At 44.3% G+C, this 23,883-nt stretch overlaps 1 protein-coding gene across 14 annotated transcripts in view; it reads left to right on the top strand.

Annotated features, from left to right (window-relative positions):
• Positions 1–23,883, top strand: part of kiaa1109 (KIAA1109 ortholog) — a 637,888-nt gene that overhangs the window by 54,775 nt on the left and 559,230 nt on the right. For all 14 annotated transcript variants that reach the window (XM_068042417.1, XM_068042485.1, XM_068042453.1 and 11 more), the window contains 2 exons: positions 2,003–2,067; positions 23,119–23,299. In XM_068042417.1, the coding sequence (XP_067898518.1) occupies positions 2,003–2,067; positions 23,119–23,299 (246 nt within the window). The remainder of the gene's footprint in view (positions 1–2,002; positions 2,068–23,118; positions 23,300–23,883) is intronic.

A 23,883-nucleotide genomic window follows, 5' to 3' on the forward strand; every position in this document is an offset into this window, starting at 1 on the left:
TCAAATTAATCCACAATGGACTTTTGATTATCAGACGTTGAGGGTGGAGGAGCTTGCATTCCAGGTTAACTGCTAAGCTGGCCAATTACACAAATGGACGTGGCCACACCAGCTAGTCACATGACTAACCTGCTGGGCTACCTCAGTTTCTTTTTAATTTGAACTTGCCACAGAACTGTCAGAAAGCTCCTGGATTGAGAGCATCTCTCTCCTGTCTGCTCTCATCTCGTTCTCGCCAGTTTTGGAATCTATTTTAGACACAGGAACACCAAGAGCGAAAAATCTCCTACAGTGAACAAGGTTTAAGAAAAATACAGGGCCCCAACGAAAAGCAAGAATTACCTACAAGCAAGAACTACCTACAAAAGGACTGTACAGTGAGTTCGAAGCACGGTAACAAACTCTTCAGATATTGCCTCAAACCTTTCCACTTTATTTTTTTCTGCTCTTTTCTGTCTCTATTTGCATGTGCGTATCGCGTATGCATGCTTGAATGGGGCGCGATATGTAAAGGCCTACTCGGGTCGGGAAAAAGAACCCGACCCGAACCACAGCGGATCCGAGCTCGACCCGGCCCAAGCCCAACCCGACTCGAGCCTAACCCGACCATCCCTTTACTTACCTTCGGACTCGGAACCTCCAGGAAGCAGCAGTGCATGCGTGACGAAGTCATAATGATGTCACTCACTCACTGCGCAGACTCAGTTTTGTCCCGGACTCCCAGCTCAGGTAAGTTTAAAAAAATTTTTTTAATACTTACCGGCAGAGCACTTACCGCGTGTCTCTGGCCCGACCCGACCCGAGCGGTCGTCGTTAGGGGTCGGGTCGGGTAGCAGGCCTTTAGTGGCATGTATCCGTCGGCATTAACCAAATTAGAGTTTAAGTTTTAAGAATTAATAAATTTCACTTTTCTTCTTTAAATCTAAGAAAGCCTGTTTGTGCTCATTCCTTTGCCTTATAATTGGAAAGCGGTGAACAAGGATTCACCAAGGGGGAGCTCAAAACACGGTGTATTTAAAATTAAATCCTGTTACAGTAAGACCAGATGAAGGCTGAAAGGGTCTCCTAGACACCATTCTCACCTGGTTTTAACAACTGATTCATCAGCTGAAGGGGGGACAGTGGTAGGTGGTAATCAGCAGAAGATTGCCTTGTCCATGTTTGACCTGATGCCAGGAGACTTCATGGAGTCCGGAGTCAATGTTAAGAACTCCCTCCTGACTGTATACCACTGTGCCGCCAACTCTGGTGGGACAGGACATACCCAGGGATGGTGATGGCGGTGTCAGGGACATTGTAAGGTATTATTTCGGTGAGTACGACTATGTCTGGCTGTTGCTTAACTGGTGTCTGGGACAGCTCTCCCAATTTTGGCTCAAGCCCCCAGATGTTAGTTAGGAGGACTTTGCAGACTGACAGGGTTGTGTTTGCCGTTGTCATTTCCAGTGCCTAGGTCGATGCCAGGTGGTCTGTCCGGTTTCATTCCTTTTCTTAAACTTTATAGTGGTTTGATACAACTGAGGGGCTTGCTAGGCAACGTCAGCCACATTGCTGTGGGTCTGGAGTCACATGTAAGCCAGGTAAGATTTCCTTGCTGAAAGGACATTAGGGAACCAGATGGGTTTTTACAGCAATTGACAATGGTTTCACGGTCACCATTAGAATAGCGTTAAATTCCAAATTTATTATTTGGATTCAATCCAAATTTAAATTTCACCATCTGCTGTGGGATTCAAACCCATGTCCCCAGAGCATTCGCCTAGGCATCTGGATTACTAGCCTAGTGACATTGCCACTATGCCACTACTTGCCCAGTAATGATGCTATATGAATACATTTTGAATACTGCTATGAATACATTTTCAAAAACAACAATGATGTGAAATATATTATTCAACAGGTTATCAATTAAACAAATGTCAAGCAGCTATTGCAGTGAGCATTAAGACCAACGTGTTACTTAACGCAGTATTGTATTTTCTGTTGCAATGTTTACTCTTAGAATTCAAGACGGATTTCTCATATTCAGATGGTGGAAAATGTACAATCCTAAACAGAAGCAGCATGGTGAGTTTCATGGTATATTTTGTCTTTCATGTTTATAACTTAGTTGGTTCTTAACACAAACATTTTAATGATCTAACCTACATTTAACACTGGTATATTTCCGGGATATATATTCTCTTTCCCCTTTTCCATCTTCACAGGATTTTAGTTATTCTTGAGATATATAACTGCAAAACACTAACCAGTCTCATCTGTTAGTCAATTGGAAACTCAAGGTCTTCGGTGCATTGTTCTGATTATGGCCACAAGGTTGTTTCATTATCACCTTGACACCATTTCTCTGTTTAACCTCTTCATATAATTCCCATCTGTTTGCACATCTCTGTTCTAAACAATTGAGAAAGGCATGTAAGATCATTAGATTATGAGCATACACACACACACTCACATGAGCATTAGCAATGCTGATATCCACTTTTACAAGATTACATGCAAAGTTCCATAAAGGCAATCATTAGCACAATAATACACCACAGTACATGATTGTGATATATTTTGTTCTTGTGCTGTTCCATTTGGCTGCACAGTCCAAGTTTGCACACTTTCATAGCAACATGATGTTGATTTCAAAAAGTGAATCAATATGATAGAATCAGTTTTATTACTCAACTGTCTAGTAATAGATCCCTGATATTTATATACGACTTTCTGCACAATGCCAACTAATCGTTAGCTAATTATGGCAAATCTTTATCAACCACTTTTTCTGTCACTTGTTTTCTACCCTTCCCTTTTGAAGGGATTGATCCATTGGGATATGGTTCCATAGGCACTGACTGATCCACTGCAATACTTGACCCAAGTAACTATTCTTTGTGTGAGCCTGGACTCTGCTCCAAGAAGTGAAAAACATTCAGTTAATGAACCCTATCAACCTGTCCCTATTCCACTGCTATCCTAGCCAGCCTCCCATTCTCCACCTCCATGAGCTTGAGCTCATCCAAAACTGCTGCCTGTATTCTACAAGTCCCGCTCACCCATTGCTCCTGTGCTTACTAATCTATATTAGCTGACAGATTTCAAATCATCTTCCTTGTCTCGCCACTCCCCTATTTCTGTAACCTTATCCAACTGTCTCAGATCTCTGCATTACTCAAGGTCTCACCCTCAGCACATCTCCCACTCCCTTCGCCCCATAATCCTGAAAACCGACATCTTTGACCAAGCTTTTAGCCACTCCCAATATCATCATCTTTGACTCAATGTCTGATTTTGCTTCTTAGAAGTGCCTTGAGATGCTTTCCTACATTAATAGAACCATAGAAAAGTTACGACGCAGAAAGAGGTCATTCACCCCATCTTGTCTGCGCCAGCAGAATAAACTAGCCATCCATTCTAATCCCACCTTTCAGCACCTGGTCCGTAGCCTTGCAGGTTACAGCACTTCAGGTGTAGGTCCAGGTACCTTTTAAATGAGTTGAGGGTTTCTGGCCCCACCACTGATCCGGGCAGTGAATTCCAGACACCCACCACCCATTGGGTGAAAATGTTTTTCCTCATGTTATCTGTTATCTTTCCACCAATAACCTTAAATCTGTGCTCTCTGCTTGGGGAAGCAGGCCCTTTCTGTCCATTTAGCCCCTCATAATTTTGTACACCAATTAAGTCACCCCTCAGTTCCCTCTGATCTAAGGAAAACAACCCTATCCAATCCAATCTCTCCTTATAGCTGCAATTTTCAAACCATGGCAACATTCTTGTAAATCTCCTTTGCACTCTCTCCAGAGCAATTATGTCCTACCTGTAATGTGGTGACCAGAACTGTACGCAATACTCCACAGCTGTGGCCTAACCAGTGTTTTATCCAGTTCCAGCATTACATCTCTGCTTTTGTATTCTATACCTTGGCCAACACCAAACACCTGTTCCTGCTGGGGGACTTTAATGCCTAGGTTGGGGCCGACCATGACTCATGACACTCCTGCCTTGGGCGTTATGGCGTTGGAAGGATGAATGAGAACGGGCAGAGATTGCTTGAGTTGTGTACCTATCATAACCTCTGCATCACCAACTCGTTCTTTCACACTAAACCCTGTCACCAGGTTTCATGGAGGCACCCAAGATCGCGTCGTTGGCACCAGCTAGACCTCATCGTCACAAGGCGAGCCTCCTTAAACAGTGTTCAAATCACACGCAGCTTCCACAGTGCGGACTGCGACACCGACCACTCCCTGGTGTGCAGCAAGGTCAGACTCAGACCAAAGAAGTTGCATCATTCCAAGCAGGAGGGCCACCCGCGCATCAACACGAGCAGAATTTCTCACCCACAGCTGTTACAAAAATTTCTAAATTCACTTGTAACAGCCCTTCAAAACACTCCCACAGGGGATGCTGAGACCAAGTGGGCCCACATCAGAGACGCCATCTATGAGTCAACTTTGACCACCTACGGCAAACATGCGAAGAGAAATGCAGACTGGTTTCAATCTCATAGTGAAGAGCTGGAACCTGTCATAGCCGCTAAGCGCATTGCACTGTTGAACTACAAGAGAGACCCCAGCGAGTTAACATCCGTAGCACTTAAAGCAGCCAGAAGCACTGCAGAAAGAACAGTCAGGCGCTGCACAAATGACTACTGGCAACACCTATGCAGTCATATTCAGCTGGCCTCAGACACAGGAAACATCAGAGGAATGTATGATGGCATTAAGAGAGCTTTTGGACCAACCATCAAGAAGATCGCCCCCCTCAAATCTAAATCACGGGACATAATCACTGACCAACGCAAACAAATGGACTGCTGGGTTGAGCACTACCTAGAACTGTACTCCAGGGAGAATGCTGTCACTGAGACTGCCCTCAATGCGGGCCAGCCTCTACCAGTCATGGATGAGCTGGACCTACAGCCAACAAAATCGGAACTCAGTGATGCCATTGAATCTCTAGCCAGCGGAAAAGCCCATGGGAAGGACAGCATTACCCCTGAAATAATCAAGAGTGCCAAGCCTGCTATACTCTCAGCAATACATGAACTGCTATGCCTGTGCTGGGACGAGGGAGCAGTACCTCAGGACAGGCGCGATGCCAATATCATCACCCTCTATAAAAACAAAGGTGACCGCGGTGACTGCAACAACTACCGTGGAATCTCCCTGCTCAGCATAGTGGGGAAAGTCTTTGCTCGAGTTGCTCTAAACAGGCTCCAGAAGCTGGCCGAGCGCGTCTACCCTGAGGCACAGTGTGGCTTTCGTGCAGAGAGATCGACCAATGACATGCTGTTCTCCTTTCGTCAAATACAGGAGAAATGCCGCGAACAACAGATGCCCCTCTACATTGCTTTCATTGATCTCAACAAAGCCTTTGACCTCGTCAGCAGACGTGGTCTCTTCAGACTACTAGAAAAGATTGGATGCCCACCAAAGCTACTCAGTATCATCACCTCATTCCATGACAATATGAAAGGCACAATTCAATATGGCGGCACCTCATCAGACCCCTTTCCTATCCTGAGTGGCGTGAAACAGGGCTGTGTTCTTGCACCCACACTTTTTGCGATTTTCTTCTCCCTGCTGCTCTCACATGCGTTCAAGTCTTCTGAAGAAGGAATTTTCCTCCACACAAGATCAGGGGGCAGGTTGTTCAACCTTGCCCGTCTAAGAGCGAAGTCCAAAGTACGGAAAGTCCTCATCAGGGAACTCCTCTTTGCTGACGATGCTGCTTTAACATCTCACACTGAAGAGTGTCTGCAGAGTCTCATCGACAGGTTTGCGGCTGCCTGCAATGAATTTGGCCTAACCATCAGCCTCAAGAAAACAAACATCATGGGGCAGGACGTCAGAAATGCTCCATCCATCAATATTGGCGACCACGCTCTGGAAGTGGTTCAAGAGTTCACCTACCTAGGCTCAACTATCACCAGTAACCTGTCTCTAGATTCAGAAATCAACAAGCGCATGGGAAAGGCTTCCACTGCTATGTCCAGACTGGCCAAGAGAGTGTGGGAAAATAGCGCATTGACACGGAACACAAAAGTCCGTGTGTATCAAGCCTGAGTCCTCAGTACCTTACTCTATGGCAGCGAGGCCTGGACAACGTATGTCAGCCAAGAGCGACGTCTCAATTCATTCCATCTTCGCTGCCTCCGGAGAATACTTGGCATCAGGTGGCAGGACCGTATCTCCAACACAGAAGTCCTCGAGGCGGCCAACATCCCCAGCTTCTACACACTACTGAGTCAGCGGCGCTTGAGATGACTTGGCCATGTGAGCCGCATGGAAGATGGCAGGATCCCCAAAGACACATTGTACAGCAAGCTCGCCACTGGTATCAGACCCACCGGCCGTCCATGTCTCCGCTTTAAAGATGTCTGCAAACGCGACATGAAGTCCTGTGACATTGATCACAAGTCGTGGGAGTCAGTTGCCAGCGCTCGCCAGAGCTGGCGGGCAGCTATAAAGGCAGGGCTAAAGTGAGGCGAGTCGAAGAGACTTAGCAGTTGGCAGGAAAAAAGACAGAGGCGCAAGGGGAGAGCCAACTGTGTAACAGCCCCGACAAACAAATTTTTCTGCAGCACCTGTGGAAGAGCCTGTCACTCTAGAATTGGCCTTTATAGCCACTCCAGGCGCTGCTCCACACACCACTGACCACCTCCAGGCGCGAACCCATTGCCTCTCGAGATAGGGAGGCCAAAGAAGACCTTGGCCAATAAAGGAATGCATTTATGCCTTCTTCAGTTTATCTACTTGTCCTGCCATCTTCAGGGACCTGTGGACATACACTCCAAGGTCTTTCACGTCCGCTACTCCCCTCAATATCCTCCCGTTTATTGTTTATTTCCTTGCTTTGTTTTCTCTCCCCAAATTCTCCAGATTGAATTCCATTTGCCACTTTTCCACCCACTCAACCAAACCATCGATCTAATTCTGGAGTCTACAGCTATCCTCTTTACTATCAACTACCCGGCCAATTTTTTTGTCATCTTCAAATTTCCCTATCACGCCTCCCACATTTAAGTCTAAATCATTAATATATACCACTAACAGCAAGGGACCTAACACTGCGTGCTGTGGAACACCACTGGAAACTGCTTTCCATTCACAAAAACATCCGTCGACTATTACCCTTTGTTTCCTGTCATGAGCCAATTTTGAATCCAACTCGCCACATTCCCCTGAATCCCATGGGCTTTTACTTTTTTGACCAGTCTGCCATGTGGGACCTTGTCAAATGCCTTACTAAAATCCATGTAGACCACATCCATTGCACTGCATCAGTCCTCCTTGTTACTTCCTCAAAAAAAGTCAATTAAGTTAGTAAGACACGACCTTCCCTTAACAAATCCATGCTGACTATCCCTGATTAATCCGTGCCTTTCTAAGTGTCAGTTTTTCCTATCTCTCAAAATTGCTTTTAATAATTTGCCCACCACAGAGGTCAGCCTGACTGGCCTATAATTATTTGGCCTATCCCTTGCTCCCTTTTTAAACAATGGTACAACATTCGCAGACCTCCAATCCTCTGGTACCTCGTCTGTATCTAGTGAGGATTTGAAAATGATCACTGCATCTGCTTTTCCTCCCTGGTTTCCTTTAACAGCCTGGGATACAATGCATCTGGCCCTGTGGACTTATCCACTTTCAAGGATGTCAGACCCTCTAGTACTTCCTCTCTCATTATGCTTACCATATCTAATATTTCACACTCCTCTTTAACGACAATGTCTGTATCATTCCTCTCCTTTGTGAGGACAGACAAAGTACTCATTAAGAACCCTGCCCACATTTTCTGCATGTACGAATAAGTTACCTTGTATATCTCTGAGAGGCCCTATCATTTCCTTCGTTATCCTCTTGCTCTTAATTTTTAAAAATTCATTCATGGGATGTGGGCGACGCTGGCCAGGCCAGCATTTATTGCCCATCTCTAATTGCCAATGAGAAGGTGGTGGTGAGCTGCCTTCTTGAACCGCTGCAGTCCATGTGGGGTAGGTATACCCACAGTGCTGTTAGGAAGGGAGTTCCAAGATTTTGACCCAGCGACAGTGAAGGAACGGCGATATAGTTCCAAGTCAGGACGGTGTGTGACTTGGAGGGGAACTTGCAGGTGGTGGTGTTCCCATTCATTTGCTGCCCTTGTCCTTCTAGTTGGGAGAGGTCGCGGGTTTGGAAGGTGCTGTCAAAGGAGCCTTGGTGCATTGCTGCAGTGCATCTTGTAGATGGTACACACTGCTGCCACTGTGCGTCGGTGGAGGAGAGAGTGAATGTTTGTACATGGGGTGCCAATCAAGCGGGCTGCTTTGTCCTGGATGGTGTCTAGCTTCTTGAGTGTTGTTGGAGCTGCACCCATCCAGGCAAGTGGAGAGTATTCCATCACACTCCTGACTTGTGCCTTGTAGATGGTGGACAGGCTTTGGGGAGTCATGAGGTGAGTTACTCGCCTCAAGATTCCTAGCCTCTGACCTGCTCTTGTAGCCACGGTATTTATATGGCTACACCAGTTCAGTTTCTGGTCAATGGTAGCCCCCAGGATGTTGATAGTGAAGGATTCAGCGATGGTATTGCTGTTGTATGTCAAGGGGAGATGGTTAGATTCTCTCTTGTTGGAGATGGTCATTGCCTGGCACTTGTGTGGCGCGAATGTTACTTTCCACTTAACAGCCCAAGCCTGGATATTGTCCAAGTCTTTCTGCATTTCTACACGGACTGCTTCAGTATCTGAGGAGTCACGAATGGTGCTGAGCATTGTGCAATCATCAGCGAACATCCTCACTTCTGACCTTATGATTGAAGGAAGGTCATTGATGAAGCAGCTGAAGATGGTTGGGCCCAGGACACTACCCTGAGGAACTCCTGCAGTGAAGTCCTGGAGCTCAGAAATTGACCTCCAACAACCACAACCATCTTCCTTTGCGCTAGGTATGACTGCAGCCAGCGGAGGGTTTTCCCCCTGATTCCTATTGACCTCAGTTTTGCTGGGGCTCCTTGATGCCAAACTCGGTTAAATGCTGCCTTGATGTCAAGGGCAGTCACTCTCACCTCACCTCTTGAGTTCAGCTCTTTTGTCCATGTTTGAACCAAGGCTGTAATGAGGTCAGGAGCTGAGTGGCCCTGGCGGAACCCAAACTGAGCGTCACTGAGCAGGTTATTGCTAAGCAAGTGTCGCTTGATGGCACTGTTGATGACGCCTTCCATCACTTTACTGATGATTGAGAGTAGACTGATGGGGCGGTAATTGGCCGGGTTGGACTTGTCCTGCTTTTTGTCGACAGCACATATCTGGGCAATTTTCCATATTGCAGGGTAGATGCCAGTGTTGTAACTGTACTGGAACAGCTTGGCTAGGGCGCAGCAAGTTCTGGAGCACAGGTCTTCAGTACTATTGCCGGAATATTGTCAGGGCCCATAGCTTTTGCAGTATTCAGTGCCTTTAGGCGTTTCTTGATATCACGCGGAGTGAATCGAATTGGCTGAAGTCTGACATCTGTGATGCTGGGGACTTCAGGAGGACGCCGAGCTGGATCATCAACTCGGCACTTCTGGCTGAAGATTGTTGCAAATGCTTCAGCCTTATCTTTCGCACTGATGTGCTGGGCTCCCCCATCATTGAGGATGGGGATATTTGTGGAGCCACCTCCTCCAGTTAGTTGTTTAATTGTCCACCACCATTCACGGCTGTGGCAGGACTGCAGAGCATAGATCTGATCCATTGGTTATGGGATCGCTTAGCTCTGTCTATCTCATGCTGTTTACACAGTTTGGCATGCAGATAGTCCTGTGTTGTAGCACAGGACTAATGTACTGATAAAACATCTTTGGGTTTTCCTTGATTTTACCTGCCAATATTTTTTCATGGCCTCTGTTTGTTTTCCTAATTTCCTTTTTTACTTCACCTCTGTACGTCCTATACTCCTCAAGGCATTCTAAAGTAAAGTTTTTTATCACTGTCATAAGCTTTCTTTTTCTGCTTTATCTTACCCTGTATAATTCTAGATAACAAGGGGGCTCTAGATTTGGCAGTACCACCCTTTTTCTCTGTGGGAACATATCTACACTGTGCCTGTAGAATTTCGCTTCTGAATCCCTCCCACTGGTTTGCCACTGATTTTCCTTCAAGTCGCTGTATCCAGTCCACTTTGGCCAGCTTTGTAAAATTTGCTTTCCCCCAATTTAGAACTTTTACTCCTGCTCTATCTTTGTCCTTTTCCGTAATAATGCAAAATCTAACTGTATTGTGGTCACTATCTCCAAAATGGTCACCCACTGTTTACTTCATCCACTTGCCCAACATCATTTCCTAAGACTAAATCTAGAATTGCGCCCACACTCGTTGGGCTTGTTACGTGCTGTCTAAAAAAGTTCTCTTAAATGCAGTTCAAGAATTTTGTGCCCTTCACACTGTTAGTATCTTATATTAGGGGAGTTGAAATCCCCAACTATTATTGCCCTATTATTTTTGCACATAGCAAGTTGCCTACATATATGTTTTTCTATCTCCCTTTCACTATTTGGGGGTCCACAGTACACTCTTATTAGTGTGCTGCCCTTTTTTATTTCTGAGCTCAACACCTATGGCCTCATTTGATGATTCATTTAGCATATCATCCCTCCTCACAGCTGTAATTGATTCTTTAATCGATAATGCTACATCCCCTCCTTTTTTTATTCCTCTCTCTATCCTGCCTGAAAACTCTATATCCAGGGATGTTGAGCTGCCTTTTTGCCCCTCTTTAAGCCAGGTTTCGGTTATAGCAATGATATCGTGCTACCATGTGTCTCTCTGTGCCCTCAGCGCATCGGCTTTATTTGCTATACTCGTTGCATTTAAATAAATACTTCTAACACTGCCAAATTCCTGTGCTGCACACTTTTTAACCTTTGCTTCTTCAGAGTCACTCACTAATTTTCTGCCTCCCATTTCCTGCTTTGAATTTGACCTGTCTGAAACTGCACTCAGGTTCCCCTCCACCTGCCAATCTAGTTTAAATCATCCCCAACAGCACTAGCAGATCTTGCTGCAAGGATATTCATCCCGCTGCTGTTCAGGTGTAGACTGTCCGGCTTGTACAGGTGCCACTTTCCCAAGAATCGGTCCCAATGCCCCAGAATTCTGAAGCCCTCCCTCCTGCACCATCTCTCCAGCCATGCATTCATCTGGTGTATTCTCCTATTTCTATACCCACTAGAATGTGTCCTTGGGAGTAATCGTAGATTACTACCTTTGAGGTCCTGCTTGCTAATCTCTTTCCGAACTCCCTAAAGTCAGCCTGCAGGACCTCATCCCTTTTTCTACCTATATCGTTGGTACCAATGTGGGCCATGACTGTGTACCCTAGTCCTCCAGAGTGCTCTGTGGCCCCTTAGTGATATCCGTGACCCTTGCACCAGGGAGGCAACATACCTTCCTGGAATCACATCTGCGACCACAGAAACGTCTGTCTGTTTTCATAACTATAGAATCCCCTACCGCTATTGCTTTCCTGTCTTTTCTTCTCCCTCCCTGCACAGCTGAGCCACTCATGGTACTCTGGTCATGACTCTCGCTGCACTCTCCAGAGGAACCCTCTCTCTCTGATCAGTACAAAGAACAAACAAAGAACCAAGAAAATTACAGCACAGGAACAGGCCCTTCGGCCCTCCAAGCCTGCGCCGATCCAGATCCTCTATCTAAACATGTCCCTATTTTCTAAGGGTCTGTATCTCTTTCCTTCCTGCCCATTCATGTATCTGTCTGGATACATCTTAAAAGACGCTATCGTGCCCGAGTCTACCACCTCCGCTGGCAACGCGTTCCAGGCACCCACCACCCTCTGCGTAAGGAACTTTCCGCGCATATCCCCCATAAACTTTTCCCCTCTCACTTTGAACTCGTGACCCCTAGTAATTGAATCCCCTACTCTGGGGGGACAAAGCTTCTTGCTATCCACCCTGTCTATACCTCTCATGATTTTGTACACCTCAATCAGGTCCCCCCTCAACCTCCGTCTTTCTAATGAAAATAATCCTAATCTACTCAACCTCTCTTCATAGCTAGCACCCTCCATACCAGGCAACATCCTGGTGAACCTCCTCGGCACCCTCTCCAAAGCATCTACATCCTTTTGGTAATGTGGCGACCAGAACTGCATGCAGTATTCCAAATGTGGCCGAACCAAAGTCTTATACAACTGTAACATGACCTGCCAACCCTTGTACTCAATACCCCGTCCGATGAAGGAAAGCATGCCGTATGCCTTCTTGACCACTCTATTGACCTGCGTTGCCACCTTCAGGGAACAATGGACCTGAACACCCAAATCTCTCTGTATATCAATTTTCCCCAGGACTTTTCCATTTACTGTATAGTTCACTCTTGAATTGGATCTTCCAAAATGCATCACCTCGCATTTGCCCGGATTGAACTCCATCTGCCATTTCTCTGCCCAACTCTCCAATCTATCTATATTCTGCTGTATTCTCTGACAGTCCCCTTCACTATCTGCTACTCCACCAATCTTAGTGTCGTCTGCAAACTTGCTAATCAGACCACCTATACTTTCCTCCAAATCATTAATGTATATCACAAACAACAGTGGTCCCAGCACGGATCCCTGTGGAACACCACTGGTCACACGTCTCCATTTTGAGAAACTCCCTTCCACTGCTACTCTCTGTCTCCTGTTGCCCAGCCAGTTCTTTATCCATCTAGCTAGTACACCCTGGACCCCATGCGACTTCACTTTCTCCATCAGCCTACCATGGGGAACCTTATCAAACGCCTTACTGAAGTCCATGTATATGACATCTACAGCCCTTCCCTCATCAATCAACTTTGTCACTTCTTCAAAGAATTCTATTAAGTTGGTAAGACATGACCTTCCCTGCACAAAACCATGTTGCCTATCACTGATAAGCCCATTTTCTTCCAAATGGGAATAGATCCTATCCCGCAGTATCTTCTCCAGCAGCTTCCCGACCACTGACGTCAGGCTCACCGGTCTGTAATTACCTGGATTATCCCTGCTACCCTTCTTAAACATGGGGACAACATTAGCAATTCTCCAGTCCTCCGGGACCTCACCCGTGTTTAAGGATGCTGCAAAGATATCTGTTAAGGCCCCAGCTATTTCCTCTCTCGCTTCCCTCAGTAACCTGGGATAGATCCCATCCGGACCTGCGGACTTGTCCACCTTAATGCCTTTTAGAATACCCAACACTTCCTCCCTCCTTATGCCGACTTGACCTAGAGTAATCAAACATCTGTCCCTAACCTCAACATCCGTCATGTCCCTCTCCTCGGTGAATACCGATGCAAAGTACTCGTTTAGAATCTCACCCATTTTCTCTGACTCCACGCATAACTTTCCTCCTTTGTTCTTGAGTGGGCCAATCCTTTCTCTAGTTACCCTCTTGCTCCTTATATATGAATAAAAGGCTTTGGGATTGTCTTTAACCCTGTTTGCTAAAGATATTTCATGACCCCTTTTAGCCCTCTTAATTCCTCGTTTCAGATTGGTCCTACATTCCCGATATTCTTTCAAAGCTTTGTCTTTCTTCAGCCTCCTAGACCTTATGTATGCTTCCTTTTTCCTCTTAGCTAGTCTCACAATTTCACCTGTCATCCATGGTTCCCTAATCTTGCCATTTCTATCGCTCATTTTCACAGGAACATGTCTCTCCTGCACGCTAATCAAACTCTCTTTGAAAGCCTCCCACATATCAAATGTGAATTTACTTTCAAACAGCTGCTCCCAATCTCCATTCCCCAGCTCCTGCCGAATTTTGGTATAGTTGGCCTTCCCCCAATTTAGCACTCTTCCTTTCGGACCACTCTCGTCTTTGTCCATGAGTATTCTAAAACTTACGGAATTGTGATCACTATTCCCAAAGTAGTCCCCTACTGAAACTTCAACCACCTGGCCGGGCTCATTCCCCAACACCAAGTCCAGTATGGCCCCTTCCCGAGTTGGACTATTTACATACTGCTCTAGAAAACCCTCCTGGATGCTCCTTACAAATTCTGCTCCATCTAGACCTCTAACACTAAGTGAATCCCAGTCAATGTTGGGAAAATTAAAATCTCCTATCACCACCACCCTGTTGCTCCTACATCTTTCCATAATCTGTTTACATATTTGTACCTCTATCTCACGCTCGCTGTTGGGAGGCCTGTAGTACAGCCTCAACATTGTTACCGCACCCTTCCTATTTCTGAGTTCTGCCCATATTGCCTCACTGCTCGAGTCCTCCATAGTGCCCTCCTTCAGCACAGCTGTGATATCCTCTTTGACCAATAATGCAACTCCTCCACCCCTTTTACCTCCCTCTCTATCCCGCCTGAATACTGTTTGAAAGTGGATGCACTCCGGGGACTCCTGCACTACCTGCCTTGTCTTTCTTGCCTGTCTGGCAGCCACCCAGTCCCTCTCTGCTTGCGCTCTCTTCAGCTGCGGGGTGACCACCTCCTAAAATGTGCTATCCACATATCTCTCATCCTCGTGAATGCTCCCCAGTGACACCAGCTGCTCCTCGAGTTCCAAGATTCGGCGCTTGAGTTTCTGCATTTAGTGGCATTTTCTGCACATGTAGTTGTCCGGGACATAGATAGGGTCCTGGGGTCCCATGTGGCGAAGGATGTGCTTTTGACAGGTGTGAGCAGCCTTGCCATGCCTCAAATTATTTATTTACGGCACTAAAATTGGAAGTCAAATAAACACAATTAAAATAAAAGGTTAGAAATGGAACGAACAAATGAGTAACTACCTGCCAACTACTGGTATTTTAGAAACATAAAAAATAGGAGCAGGAGTAGGCTATTCGGCCCTTCGAGCCTGCACTGCCATTCATTATGATCATGGCTGATCATCCAACTCAGTAACCTGTTCCCACTTTCGCCTCAATAGAAGCATTTTAGCTTCGTCTTAGTAAATAGACTTAAATATTGGAGAAAAAATAAAAATCAGCAAATAAGAAAAGAATAAAATACCACCAGATACACACCGACTCGCTCCCTGTGCCTCGCCGCTCTCTCTCCCCTCATGCTGTTTGTAGCTCCGAAGTCTCACCCAGCCTAGCTGCTTCCCTGTGATGTCACAGCTTGATTTATTTTCTCTTTCCGAATGCCTGCAGACTGCTGGTAGCAGCAGCTAGCCCTGCTCCCCTCTCGCTGTTTCTGGAGAACTCGCTCACTCTCTCTCTCTCTCTCTCTCTGTTAAATTAAATTGTTTTTTCTTAATTAATTTACAGTTCTCCTCCTTATCGAAATGCCTCACTTATCAAACTCCTTTCTTCACACTCTGTGCATTCAAGTAGCACTTGGAGACCCCTGAATTTATACTGTCTGAAAACAATGATGAATCAGCTTTGCGAGAGCTCAGAAACCAGTTTAAGCTAGCCACCCAATTAACTAGCTACAGCTACTCTGAGAGCTTGTATACCCCTGTTTAAAACTGTTAATGGTGCTAAATAAATAAATGCAAGTTGTTGTCCTCAAGTTCAACAACTTGAAAAATCATTACAGGGAAGTGCACAGCTGCACCTAACTAATGTTGAATGGCATTGAGTCCTGAAGAGAATACCAACTGCTTTTGACTTTATGGCTATGTTTTCTTAAGTCACTGGCACCTTTATAGTTTGAGTGGTGGGTCTGCATTCAGCTATGGAGTTTATCCTGATCATTGAGAATTTAAAACTGTTAATAAACTGACCAGATTTCCTTTTTCTCGTTGAGTTCAAAAATTTATCAGAAGTACATGGAACACCATCAGTATTCATTAGCTGGACAGTGCAAAACTGACTCTGATGTCAAGAGACTTTTCAGCTTCCACATGATTGTAGATTTAAGGCTATAAGGAATAAATAGTGACTAAAAATTCATTGCGACCGAGTTCCTAATCGTAGGTGTGCTATCGGAGGGTGAGTGTCAAGAAATCTATGGCATTGATAAATGCCTGTGTCTCTTGTAGTTGGGAATGGTGTACGGAAAAAGATGGTATTTCAGAGTGAAGCTAAATTTTTTTTGCGCAAGTTGAAAACTGTTTTTAAATGGACCAGTTGTTAAGTAAAATCCTTCAATGTTAAGTTGCATTGGCAGTCATTGAACAGCATTTACTAAATTAACAAAATTTGTACTGAAGATCCCTGTTTTTGATTGAGTAGGATAAGGTTTGTTCCAATTTGTACAAAAGTAAAGACATGAGAAATAGGAACAGGAGTAGGCCATTCAGCCCCTCAAGCCTGCCCCGCTATTCAATTAGATTATGGCTGATCTGCCCCAGACCTGAACTCCTCTTTCGTGCCATTTTAGGTGGTGGTGAGCCACCTTCTTGAACCATTACAGTCTGTGGTGAAGGTGCACACACAATATTGTTAGGTACGGCTTTCCTGTTTAAAAAAGAAACAAAGTCGTTTCCTCTTTTTGTTAATGTATGGGGGAACAGGAGGGAATAAGATGGTTTTCTACACAATATGGGAGTGAAAGCTATTGCAGTGTCCGAAGACAAAATAATTTCATGAAATAGCATTTGTACAGTAAGGCTGTATGTTAAAACTTTTAAACTTAGTTATTGCAGGGTTTTTATTGCGGTCATGCCAGTGGGGCATTTGGATTTAAAATATAAACAATTCCAGTGAGAGTAGAATTTCAACATGCAGTCAGCAAACATTTATATTGTCATGAGCACTTAATGTATTTAAAATTTGAAAAGATTATTTTTAAAAGCATTGTTGGAGTTCTTTAGTAATTTCTGTAAACCACATTTTAGTTGACACTGTGTGGTGAATATTATGAAAATGGCAAGTATTGAACTGATAGCTGAGTTAGCTACTGTCTACCTCTGGATGAGATGGGCAGTAGTAGCACCAACGTGTGTACAGCCGCTAAAAGGCTGTCAGACATATAAATACAAATGCTGACTTGCCATGTGCATGCATGACAATGCTATGCTTGGTAATTTTTTTTTCAAGTAAAAGACAATTGAGGAATAAGTTACTGCTCAGCCTTGGCTTAGTGGTGCTCTGCCTTTGGGTCATAGATTCAAGTTCTGCTTCAGAGACTGGAACGTACGTGCAGTACTGGGGGAGTTCTACTTTGAGAGAGCTGCTATCTTCAAGATGAGATATTAAATCGCGGCCTCATTTGCTCTTTCAGATTACGTACATGATGCCATATCACTATTAGAAGAGCAGGGGTGTTCTTTTGATATCCTGGCTAATATTTATGCCTTAGCCAACATCACTAAAAACAAGTTATCTGGTCATTTATCTCATTGCTGTTTGTGGAGCTTTGGGTGTGTGAAAACTGGCTACGTTCCCTATGTTACATCAGTGACTGCTCTTCAGAAGTACTTCATTCGCTGTAAAGTGCTTTGGGGCATCCTGAGATTGTGAAGAGCAGTATATAAATGCAAATTTTCTTTTTAAATAATGAGACAGAGGGTGTGTGGAAGTGATAGCCTTTCTTTTGAAGTAGTAGAGTCGGTTGATGGGCGGCACAGTGGCGCAGTGGTTAGTACCGCAGCCTCACAGCTCCAGTGACCCGGGTTCAATTCTGGGTACTGCCTGTGTGGAGTTTGCAAGTTCTCCCTGTGTCTGCGTGGGTTTCCTCCGGGTGCTCCGGTTTCCTCCCACAGCCAAAAGACTTGCAGGTTGATAGGTGAATTGGCCATTATATAAATTGTCACTAGTATAGGTAGGTGGTAGGGGAATATAGGGACAGGTGAGGATGTGGTAGGAATATGGGATTAGTGTAGGATTAGTATAAATGGGTGGTTAATGGTCGGCACAGACTCGGTGGGCCTATTTCAGTGCTGTATCTCTAAATCTAAAATCTAAAAATCTAAAATCTTGATGAGGGTAATGGGGTTGACGTGTACATGGACTTCCAAAAGGTGTTTGATAAAGTGCCATGTAATGGACTTGCAAGCAAAATTGAAGCCCATGGAATAAAAGAGATAGAGGCAGCATGGATATGAAGCTGGCTGAGTGACGGGAAACATAGTGTAGTGGTGAACTCGGATTGGTGGAAGATATACAGTGGGGTTTCCCAGGATTTGCTACTAGCACCACTGTTTTTCTTGATCTATATTAATGACCTGGACTTGGGTGTGCAGGGGCACAATTTCAAAACTTGCAGCTGACGCAAAATTTGAAAATATTGTGAACTGAGAGGAGGATAGTAATAGACTTCAAGAGGACATAGGCTTGTAGAATGGGTGGCCACGTGGCGGATTAAACTTAATGCAGGGAAGTGTGAAGTGATACATTTTGGTAGGAAAAACAAGGAGAAGCAATATAAAATAAAAGGTACAATTCTCAAGGGGGTGCAGGAATAGAAAGACCTGAGGGTATATGTGCACAAATCTTTAAAGGTAGCAGGGCAGGTTGAGAAAGTGGTTAGAAAGGCACATGGGATCCTGGGCTTTATAAATAGAGACATAGAGTACAAAAGCAAGGAAGTTATAGTGAACCTTTTTAAGACACTGGTTCGGCTTCAACTGGAGCATTGATCTGGGCACTACACTTTAGGAGGGATGTAAAGGCTTTAGAGAGGGTGCAGAAAAGATTTGAGAAAATGGTTCTAGGGATGAGGGACTTCAGTACCGAGTATAGTTTGGAGAGTTTGGGGTTGTTCTCCTTAGAGAAGGTTGGGAGGAAATTTGGTGGAGGTGTTCAAAATCATGAGGGATTGATAACCAGATATCGATTTAAGGTGAATGGCAAAAGAATCAATGGCAACATGAGTAAAAACATTTTAACGCAGCAAGTTGTTAGGATCTGGAATGCACTGCCTGAGAGTGTGGTGGAGGCAGATTCAATCTGGACTTTCAAAAGGGAATTGGATAGCATCTGAGGAGAAAAACATTGCAGGGCTATGGGGAAAGGACAGGGGAGTAGGACTAGCTGAATAGTTGTTACAGGGAGACGGCACGAACGTGACAGGCCAAATGGCCTCCTTAGATGCTGTAACCATTCTCTGATTTCCGAGTGGTTAGTTTATGCCAAAATCTTGTGATGGAGCAGTTTAATGTTGAAATCATTTAGCACCTTGATTTGCGTTGCACTTACCTCATTATAAAACTATTGATGGAACTTTTTGATTTAAAATTGATTAGAGTTAGTAGGATAGATGGGAACTCTTTGGGGGGTGGTGGAGTCCAGAACAAGGGAGCATCATCTTAAAGTTAGAGCTAGGCCATTGAGGGGTGAGATCAGGAAGCACTTCTTCACACAAAGCATAGTGGAAATCTGGAACTGTCTCTTCACTCCCCTCCAGCCCGCCCCTGCTCCCCAGCCCTGCCAAAAGAAAAGCTATTGAGGCAAAGTCTTGAAAATTTCAAAACTGAGATTGATATATTTTTGTTAGGCAAGGTTATTAAGAGTTACAGTTCCAAGACAATAGATTGGATAAGTGGATAAAGGAAATGGGGTTGAAAGCATATGAAAATGATGGGTAAATCTGATTAGAACTATTTGCTTGTATGGAGAGTTAATGTGATTAGAACTATTTGCTTGTGAGGTGGGACAGAATGGCCTGTTTCTTGCTTGTAACTTATATTTCATGTGTTACTTTGGGATTTTAATTGAGTGAATTTTGGGCCAATCCTAGCTCCAAATGGGCACCAGAAAGAGGGGAAATGTTTCAGAAAGAATTATTGAAATACATCAAATTAGGTTGGCTTAAATGCTAAGTAAAGTTAAGGTAAGAACAGGAGAATGGGAAACCAGAAAAATGGAGGAGGAAGGGATGGTAGAACAAGTAGATTTAAATTTTAGAATTATTGTAGGGCCAATTGTGCATTAGTAAAGCTGCTGCTGACATTGGAGTGGTTGTACTGTAATAGTATTTGTTTTATTGATATACTTTTTAATTTTACATATATTTTTTAAAAAGTGGGTTCTTCCTATTTCCCTGATCTTGGCAATGTAAGGGTTAAAGATACGACTTTGAATTGTCTGGACTTTGTTTGGCCACCACAAATGGTGAACCCATTCTAATTATGGAATCACAGAATTGTTGCAGCACAGAAGGAGGCCATTCGGCCTGTTCTGTCTGCGCTGACTGTCTGAAAGGGCCATTTACCTAGTGCCACTCCCTGGCCTTCTCCCCATAACGCTGTGCGTTCTTCCTTTTCAGATCACATTCCAATTTCCTCTTGAATGCCTCGATTGAACCTCCCTCCACCACACTCTCAGGCAGTGCATTCCAGGTCCTAACCACTCTTTTTTTAAATTCATTCACGGGAAGTGGACATTGCTGGCTCGGACAGCATTTATTGCCCATTCCTAATTGCCCCTGAGAAGATGGTGGTGAGCTACCTTCTTGAACCACTGCAGTCCATGTGGGGTAGGTACACCCACAATGCTGTTAGGAAGGGAGTTCCAGGATTTTGATCCAGCGACAGTGAAGGAACGGCGATATAGTTCCAAGTCAGGATAGTGCATGGCTTGGAGGGGAACTTGCAGGTGGTGGTGTTCCCATGCAACTGCTGCTCTTGTCCTGCTAGGTTGTCAAGGTCATGGGTTTGGAAGGTGCTGTCGAAGGAGCCTTGGTGAGTTGCTGCAGTGCATCTTGTAGCTGGTACACACTGCTGCCACTGTGTGTCGGTGGTGGAGGGAGTGAATGGCACCCCATCCACAAACAATCAAGTGGGCTGCTTTGTCCTGGATAGTGTCGAGCTTCTTGAGTGTTGTTGGAGCTGTACTCATCCAGCCAAGTAGAGAGTATTCCATCACACTCCTGACTTGTGCCTTATAGATGGTGGACAGGCTTTGGGGAGTCAGGAGGTGAATTAGTCGCCGCAGGATTCCTAACCTCTGACCTGCTCTTGTAGCCACGGTATTTATATGGCTACTCCAGTTCAGTTTCTGGTCAGTGATTAACCCCAGGATGTTGAGTGGGGGATTCAACGATGGTAATGCCATTGAAAGTCAAGGGGAGATGGTTAGATTCTCTCTTGTTTGAGGTAGTCATTGCCCGGCACTTATGTGGCGTGAATGTTATTTGCCATTTATCAGCCCAAGCTTGGATATTGTCCAGGTCTTGCTACATTTCTACATGGACAGCTTCATTATCTGAGGAGTCGTGAATGGTGCTGAACATTGTGCAATCATCAGCGAACATCCCCACTTCTGACCTTATGATGGAAGGAAAGTCATTGATGAATCTGCTGAAGATGGTTGGGCCTAGGACACTACCCTGAGGAACTCCTGGGGCTGAGAAGATTGACCTCCAACAACCGCAGCCAACTTCCTTTGCGCTAGGTATGACTCTAACCAGTTTTCTCCCTGGTTCCCATTGACTCCAGTTTTGCTTGGGCTGCTTGATGCCCTATTCGGGCAAACGTTCCCTTGATGTCAAGGGCTGTCACTTTCACCTCACTTCTTGAGTTCAGCTCTTCTGTCCATGTTTGAACAAAGGCCGTAATGAGGTAAGGAGCTGAGTGGCCCTGGCGGAACCCAAATTGAGAGTCACTGAGCAGGTTATTGCTAAGCAAGTGCCGCTTAATAGCACTGTTTAAAACACCTTCCATCACTTTACTTATGATCGAGAGTTGACTGATAGGGCGATAGTTGGCTGGGTTGGATTTGTCCTGCTTTTTCTGTACAGGACATACCTGGGCAAATTTTCACATTGCCAGGTAGATGCCAATGTTGTAGCTGAACTGGAACAGCTTGGCTAGGGACGCGGCAAGTTCTGGAGCACAGGGCTTCAGTATTATTGCCGGAATGTTGTCAGGGCCCATAGCCTTTGCAGTATCCAGTGCCTTCAATTGTTTCTTGATATCACGTGGAGTGAATCGAATTGACTGAAGACTGACATCTGTGATGCTGGGGACTTCAGGAAGAGGCCGAGATGGATCATCCACTTGACACTTCTAGCTGAAGATTGTTGCAGATGGTTCAGCCTTATCTTTTGCACTGATGTGCAGGGCTCCCCCATCATTGGGGATTGGGATATTTGTGGAGTCTCCTCCTGTTAGTTGTTTAATTGTTCACCACCGTTCATGACTGAATGTAGCAAAACTTAGATCTGATCTGTTGGTTGTGGGGCTCACTGCATGGAAAAAGTATTTCCTCATGTCGCTATTGCTTCTTTTGCCAATTACATTAAATCTGTGCCCTTTTGTTCTCAATCCTTCCACCAATGGGAACAGTTTTTCCCTGTTCAGACCCCTCATGATTTTGAGCACCTCTATTAAATCTCTTTTTAACCTTCTCTTCTCCAAGGATAACAGTCCCAACTTCTCCACTTTATCCATGTAACTGAAGTTGCTGATCCTTGGAACTATTCTCATGAATCCTTTCTGCATTCTCTCCATTGCCTTTAAATCTTCTCTAAATACTGAAGCATCATATAAAGAAGTTCCCTAGATTTTATTTTATTAACCTATATTCTCTCTCTCTCTTTCTATTTTTGCTTCTCAAAGTGGGAAGTGAAATACTTCTGAATTGTTAGTATTAAGTACTATGTATCATTTTAGATGCAAAGTAAATCTTTAGCTGCTGTTACCAACAATGTGCATCAGCCTCAGCCTAAGAAGAGCACCCACCCCTGCATTTCTGCACCAATGTATTACACCAGCCATACTGTGGCCTTTTGAATGATGATGCTGATTGGTGTCAAATTAAGGTAAAGTTTGTGCTTTTGGGCAGTGTTCATTGGGAACTGAGTTAAGACCACCTCAACTTACTTCAAGGTCTTCGACAGCGGTGAGATAAATGAGCTAATGTGTCTTTTAGAGGTGTTGATTGAGAAATTAATATTGACCAGGAGAATTCCCTTGCTCTATTTTGAGTGGTGTCATTGGATCTTTTATGCCCACCTGTCAGGGCTTTAGCTTCATGTCTCTCCTGAAAGATGGCACTTCTGACAATGCAGCATTCCTTCAGTACTACACTGAAGTGCCAACCTAGACTACGTGCTCAAGTCCATTGAGTGGAACTTGAAACCATGAACTTTTGGCACAGGCAAGAGTGCTACCACTGTGCTGATGCTGACGCTGGATAAAATGTTACTTAAATATTAGTATTGTGATTTTTTTTAAAAATCAGCTTGCAAAATAATCATTGTCATAAATTTAGGCAGTGGCACTTTGTGTTGCATTAACTAAAACTGTATCTACCGTTTTTGTTTTAGATCCAAAAGCAGAAACTAGATTGTATATAACAGTGAATGGCTTTGAATTCCATGTTTACAATCGTTATGACCTGTATGCACATTTACAAGAACTGTTTGGATTGGAACCAACAATCATTCCTAAAAGAGTAAATACAAAGATGAAGAAAAGCCGGGAGAAAGCAAAGTCTAAGCTTGAAAGGTATGGAAACTAAGCATCGTGTATTTACCAGTCCTATACTAATGCTTTGACATTAGGTAGTTAATTAGCTTGAGTTTCCAGACAGTCATGTTCCTAAACCATCTCTTTGTGCTTGCACTGTAATAATCAGCTCCCTTATATTGATGATAAAACCAAAAATTTGGATCTACAGTTCTACAATTTGCATCTCCTGTGATCTGAACTACAGAAATGCCTTAATATTTACTGGAAAAACATTTGAATATGTTTTTAAGTTTTGTTGCTTACTATGGTATGGGGGGTAGTGGAAATCTGTGGGAAAATGCAGATCTGATTGTTTTATGCTTTAGTTCTTTACAGCACTACTGCATAATGGTGTGAATTGTTTGTAATGAAGTATCTTGGCTCTTTCAGAGACGATACTAATATTGTTTGCCACTTTTTCAGACATAAACATTTGGTACTTTCCTCCCCATTTAAATGACTTAATTTTTCTCTCCTTTTGTTCTCATGTTTTTATTGAGAAACCTGGCAACATCAAGGCTTGTAGTGTGGACAAAATTTTGGTTGAAAATAGGAGAGCAAACTAAGTAAATCGGGTAGTA

Source organism: Heterodontus francisci, chromosome 1 (genome assembly GCF_036365525.1).
Source record: "Heterodontus francisci isolate sHetFra1 chromosome 1, sHetFra1.hap1, whole genome shotgun sequence".
Taxonomy (NCBI): Eukaryota; Metazoa; Chordata; class Chondrichthyes; order Heterodontiformes; family Heterodontidae; genus Heterodontus; species Heterodontus francisci.